This window comes from Cebus imitator, unplaced genomic scaffold (assembly GCF_001604975.1).
Source record: "Cebus imitator isolate Cc_AM_T3 unplaced genomic scaffold, Cebus_imitator-1.0 Scaffold0, whole genome shotgun sequence".
NCBI classification, from domain to species: Eukaryota; Metazoa; Chordata; class Mammalia; order Primates; family Cebidae; genus Cebus; species Cebus imitator.
Genome location: NW_016107315.1, coordinates 2,107,029 through 2,113,028, shown reverse-complemented (window position 1 = coordinate 2,113,028; position 6,000 = coordinate 2,107,029). Strand labels below are relative to the sequence as shown.

Sequence of the window (6,000 nt, the reverse complement as noted above, 5' to 3'; positions counted from 1 at the left end):
CACAGGCTGGATAAATGTGGGCCCAGCTCCTCAGGGCCACCCACAGCTCTAAAGTCAGTCCTGACTCCCAAGTTGAGCCCAGATGCCAAGCTGGGAAGCATGGAGACGGACAAGGGCAGGCGTCAGTACGTGCGGCTGAGTGACACTGCTCAGCATGGACCTTGGCTTCTGCAGGCCAGGCCTCTGCCCACTGGGTACCCACAAAAGATGCCAAAGTCCCACTTTCGGGAACACACGCTGGTGCCTAAGAGAAGCTTAGGGCTGAGAAAAGGAAGCTGTAGGAAGACATCACTTCCTCTCCTGCCAAGGTTCCTCCTAGCAGCATTCTGATTTGTCATGGGTGGCAGGAGAGAGCCAGCAGGGGCAGGAGTTTCTGCTGCAAGCAACGCTCCAGGCAGACGAGGCTCTAGGTGGCCTCACCTAAAGTGAAAACACTGCTGGCCTTGCTCTATAAATAGGTTCTTGGGAGAGTGTTTCCACAGGAGTAGCTCCTGGCAGAAGGAGGGGCTGGCACAGGACACGCTTCCTAATGACTCCCGCAGGCTCTCTGGGCTGGCTCCAGCCTTGTCTTGAGCATGGCCGTGGGGGCCATGGAGGCAGGTTGGATCTTCTAGGGAGGTACTCCCCACAGTGTCCAAGTAAGGGAGCCCAGGGTGCCAGGGCGGCCTGGCTGGGGCAGGCTGAGCCTATCAGGCAACAGGAAGAGGCCCTGTTCCAGGGCAGCAATGCTTACCGGAAGTGGAGCCATGGCCCAGGGCACCAGGACCACCTGGCCTGCCACTGCTGCCTTAGCGCGTGTGGTTTCATCAGCAGCCTGGGCGGGCGGAGCAGGGGTGGTAAGGAGAGAACTCCTGAGGGTTCTCCAGGGGGATTCTGCTCCCCCTTAAACAGCCACATAACAATTAAAGTTGGAGCCATCAGGGGCCCATCTCCAGCAAATCATTTCGGAAATGAGGTTAATGACAGGGCACTGGGGCGACAGGCCAGTGTGACTCACCATGCCCTCACTTGCTCAGCGAGCTGGGCTTCCAGGATTTGGGGCAGTCACAAACACCCACCCCCAAGCCTGTGCTCTCCCCAGAAGTGGCCTTAGTAACAGCAGAAGAGGTAGCCTTAGAGTGCATGCCACCTCAGGTGGAGAGGGGCCCAATCCCTTCTTACCACTGGGACACTCATGGCAGGGGCCATGGGATCAAGAGATGAGAACTCCAGCCACCTAACATTACAGACAGAGGGACCCTGGGACCACGAGCCCCCCCCCATCCCCACTGGCACATGGGGCCAAGTTCCAGGGAAGGGGCCTGAGGCCTGACCCGCTAGGCTGGTGGCAGGATAACATCAATGGTCACACACTGTCCACACTTGCTTGCACCAGCCACTGTAGTGAGTGCCCAATGAGACAAGTACTATTGCAGAGAGGCCCCAAAACGGTCACAGAACTAGTTGGCGAGAGCCAGGGTTTGGACCTGGGCCATGGGTCGGGGGCCTCCTGACCTCACGACTCTGCCCTTGCCCCACAGAGCCCTGTCTCCACCACCACCACTGAGAAATGATGATACTGTGGCAATCAAATCGCAGGACAGAGGGCCAAGGACTGTGCTGGGTGGCAAGATGGCCGAGTTCCCATAGCAGGCTGGTGTGTGCTACCTGAGTCTCCGAAGTGGGTGGTGACCCCTTGATACAGATTGTTAGGGGCTCCCAGGGCGTGGTGACTCGGGTGAGAGGTGGGAAGGCTTGCCACAGGCCGGGGCTGGACTCAGTGGCTTCCATCTGGGAGTTGCCAGCCTTGGTCATCCCAGCCACCCCTCAGCTTCTCCAGCAGGAAGTACACGTTCATCCCTGGAACCCATAGAAACTGGGCAATGGTAGGCAGCAGACTGCAGTTTAAATCAGACATCTATTCTTTTATTTCACATAGGGAAAATTAGGGCATGAAGGGGTTGGGGAGGCGATCAATGGGGAATTGCTGCTGATATGCACTTAACTGACAAAAAGAAATGCTAACCTAACTTCATCTTCCTAACAAAAAAGAGGTTCCTGCAATTTGGTTTTCTGAGAGCTCAGTTACCAAATCCAAAATTAGGAGAGATGACGGCTGAGCTGAGGCATTTGCATTTCCAGAAGGGCTGCTTTTGTACTTGGCAGCAAGAGTGGGGGATCAGTAGCAGCCCCAGCTACAGGGGAGCCATCGGGTAGGGCTGGCAGTGTCGCTTGGGGAGATTCCACAAGAAAGGCTCCATCATGTGGCCCCCACACCTCGCCAAGCCACCTCAAGCCCACCCAGGCCCCACACTCCTCGCCGCCTGTGAGGGCCCTACACTCCCAGGCAGTGTGGTGTGCAGCTCAGGGGTTCTGCAGCATCTCCATGGGGAGGGGGTGGGGATACAGAACTGAGGCTAGAGGGACAGTGTCTACAGCAGTCACAGCTACCTAGGACCCCTGTTTCCCTTCCCCTAGATTCTCAGAGCAGTGAGCTCCGGAGTCAAGCCCCCCATGAGCAAAAAGAACTCAGGAAGAACTTAGCCCCCAAGTGAGAGCTTTAGTGCCTATCCCAACCCCAGCTCTGCCCTCAGCATGCTAATACAAACTGACCCCCTGGCTTTGTGGAGGCAGTTGCTCTGTACTTTTTTTTTTTGAGGCAGATTCTCACTCTGTCACCCAGGCTGGTGTGCAGTGGTATGATCTCAGCTCACTGCAATATCTGCCTCCCAGGTTCAGGCGATTCTTCTGTCTCAGCCTCCCAAGTAGCTGGGACTACAGGTGCGCACCACCACACCCAGCTAATTTTTTTTTGTATTTTTAGTAGAGACAGGGTTTCACCATACTGGCCAGGCTGGTCTCAAACTCCTGACCTCGTGATCGCCTGTCTTGGTCTCCCAAAGTGCTGGGGTTACAGGCGTGAGCCACCACGCCCAGCTTTTTACAATTCTTTTGAGATGGAGACTCACTCTGTCCCCTAGGCTGGAGTCCAGTGGCATGATCTTGGCTCACTGCAATCTCCGACTCCCAGGTTCAAGTGATTCTCCTGCCTCAGCCTCCCAAATAGCTGGGGTTACAGGCATGAGCCACTAAGCCTGGCTAATTTTTGTATTTTTAGTAGACTTGGGGTTTCACCACATTGGCCGGGCTGGTGGTGAACTCCTGGCCTCAAGTGATCTGGCCACCTCGGCCTCCTGAAGTACTGAGATTACAGGCCAAAGGCTGGGATACAGCCACCGCGCCCGGCCTGTGCTGTTTTAAAGAGCAGCATTCCAAGAAGAACATCCTGACCCCAAATTCCAGGTCTGGCTGGTGGCTCCATCAAGGGAGGGGTGGGGACCTGGACCACTGTAGCAGAGCCCTCCGGCAGTCCGTGGAGCTTGAGCATGGCCTATCCAAGCTGGCCCTGGCTCTGGCCTGTCTCCATCTGGACAGCCCATGTTAGGCTGTCCCAGGGCATGCCAAAATCATACAAGAAGTTTGTGGGGGCGAGTCCTCCCTCCTGATCGCTTACATCTAATAACCAGTGGAGCTTCCACTGGCATCAGCAGTTGGGAATAAATACCACACCACTACCCCTAAGACCACCTCCCTCAACTCCACACGTCCTCCAGCAGAAAAAGGTAGATTTCAGAGATTCCAAACTTCATCCTGGTGTAAACTGAAGACAGGGGTGATGGCAATGTTGGTCTGGCCTGAGAGCAAGAGCTGCCACACAATGCTCTGGAGACCCTGCGCATGTCCTGCTGCCCCCAGCGAGGGACCATTATCTGTCTTTGGAGATAACCTTTCCCTGGGCTGGCTGCTCAAATCATCAGAGTCTCCACGTGTGCAGCCCAGGTCTGGAAGCCACAACAGGCAGCCTAGTACTGGTCCAGTGGTAGAAGGGCTGGCACAGGAGGGAACCAACACTACTGGCCCCACAAGTTGCCCCTCCTCTGAGCAGACTGACCTCCAGTTGCCCAGACTCTCCTTCAAAGCCTCCTGAGGTAGCTGAGAGACTTGCTTGCCAGGCTCTTCCACACACCGGCAGGGCCGCATGGGAGAAAAGCAGCGGGTCCCAGCAGCCATCAGAGCACCCTGAGCCAGCAGCATCTTCCCATCGACAGCACAGGGGAGTATGGCATTGACAGCAGGCCCGGTCAATCCAGTGGGACTGGTGGGGATGGGGAGTGATGGGCTTCTCTTGAGCACCTCTCTGCACTGGGCACAGTGCATCACATACCTTGTAACCAGAGGAGTGGGCATCACCACCACTTCACACAGTAAGAACCTGAGATTTGGAGAAGTTAGGTCACAATGCTGAGGTCACACAGCTGGCAACAGGCAGCTCCCAGTGTAGGCCAGACAGGCAGCGTCCCCGTTCTTGTTGTTCATCAAGTCTCATCACAGCTGCCCCCTTGTCAGTCCAAGCTCTTAGACATGCAGGCTCTGCTTTCTCAGAGGAAAGTGGTCCTGACAGCTCCTGGGAAGATCTAATACCATCCTCCATTCCCCAGGGCAGGGCAGGTGTGTTTGAGGAAAGACCTCCCTGGCTGGCTGAGCCCCAAGAAGCCGAAGACAGAAGGCATGGACGACACACAGACACAGGGAAAACACTAGCCCTGGCTTCCTCAGCACAGGTGCAGAGGTCGGAGCCTATGGAAGCCCTCAGGAGACAATGGACACGTGAGTACCTGAGTCCCAACAGAAGCAGCCAGTGGGGGCCAGCCAGAGGGAGGTGGGTGGCATGCAGGGGCTCTGGCTGCCCTAACACCCCAAATAGCTGCAAACAGGGGTATCCTGGCCTCAGAGGTGATCCTGGCGGAGGCTCTCCCAACTCACCATTCTCATTCTCTGTTTGGGCCCTGGGGATGGGAAGATTGATTAAGTCTCACCCAGCATAAGCCACTCCTGAAACAAGTGCAATGAAGTCAGGTTTAATTTTCAGATTCCTTTGCCCTCACACAAGGAGGAGGCCACCTGGCTCCAGTGAACACGTGTGAAACAGAAACCAGGGCCACTGCAAAGCCACCACCCACTTGAGAGGGCTTGTTACTGGACCACGTGACTCAGATGGGCCTACTTTGGGCCTTTAGTCAGATTTAGAGAAAACCCCTGCCTTATCCAACCAATGTGCAATCAATTTCTATGCCATGCCAGGTGTGCAAAAAGCCAGTCACATGTCCAAATGATGAGTCAAAATCAAGGCATTGTGGGTCCGCCTCCTCCAGAGGGGAGCCACATTCTCAGGACCCTGAGGAAGCAGGCATTTTCAAGTGGCTCCTTTACATTAGGCAAAATGTGGCCCTCTCAGTCGGGTCTGAAGCATCATTTGTGTGTGAGCCCGACCCATGGGGGACCTCTGGCTGCCAGGACCACGACGTGGAGAGCCTCCTGGTGCAGATGGCAAGGTGGAGGGCAGAACTGCAAAATCCAGGCCTCCAGTATGGATGTGATTCCCACAGAGTTCAGTCCCCTTTATTTACCCAAGTCCCACAGTACAAATCCCTGGCCTGCCACCCCCCAAATCGACCGAGCTCCTGATTCTTGCTCCCCTGATCACGGTGTCGTTCTCTGCATGATTAGCTGCTGGTTCTCCAGACACTGCTTCAGCTTGTCTTCTGTCAGTGTCAACCGCTGCTCCAGGATGGAGACTGTCTGCAAAATAAATAGTGGTTGGGTCAGAACACAGAGGGGCCACCAGGCTGCCCCAGGGACCCCTTTGGCCAGTTGCCACTTGGCTGCCTCAGCCACTGCCCAAATGCCAATAGTTGGCTCTTTCCACCTAGGGATTCTGTCAGGCCCCTTGTCTCTGGTGCTACTGGGACAGCCCTTGCCTTTATGTCTGCTCCTCCAGGCTCTGGATGGCTAATCTCTGATGTTTGTGGGCAGGGGGTAGGGACACAGTTAGGGAAACTAGATGGCAGGTCCCACAGCCTTTGGTTATTTCCCAAGAGAACTAAGGGGTCAGTAATCCCCTGCACTAGTGGCCTGGCATTTACAATGGAGTTCTGGACCAAAACCAGCTTCTTGTCTAAG

General features: G+C 55.5%; 1 protein-coding gene across 4 annotated transcripts in view; it reads right to left on the bottom strand.

Moving 5' to 3' along the window:
* Window positions 1-4,882: 4,882 nt before the first annotated feature.
* POC1A (POC1 centriolar protein A) overlaps window positions 4,883-6,000 on the bottom strand; it is a 78,636-nt gene continuing 77,518 nt past the window's right edge. For all 4 annotated transcript variants that reach the window (XM_017545568.2, XM_017545704.2, XM_017545649.2 and 1 more), the window contains one exon: window positions 4,883-5,619. In XM_017545568.2, coding sequence (XP_017401057.1) covers window positions 5,521-5,619 — 99 coding nt within the window. In that variant the 3' untranslated portion in view covers window positions 4,883-5,520. The remainder of the gene's footprint in view (window positions 5,620-6,000) is intronic.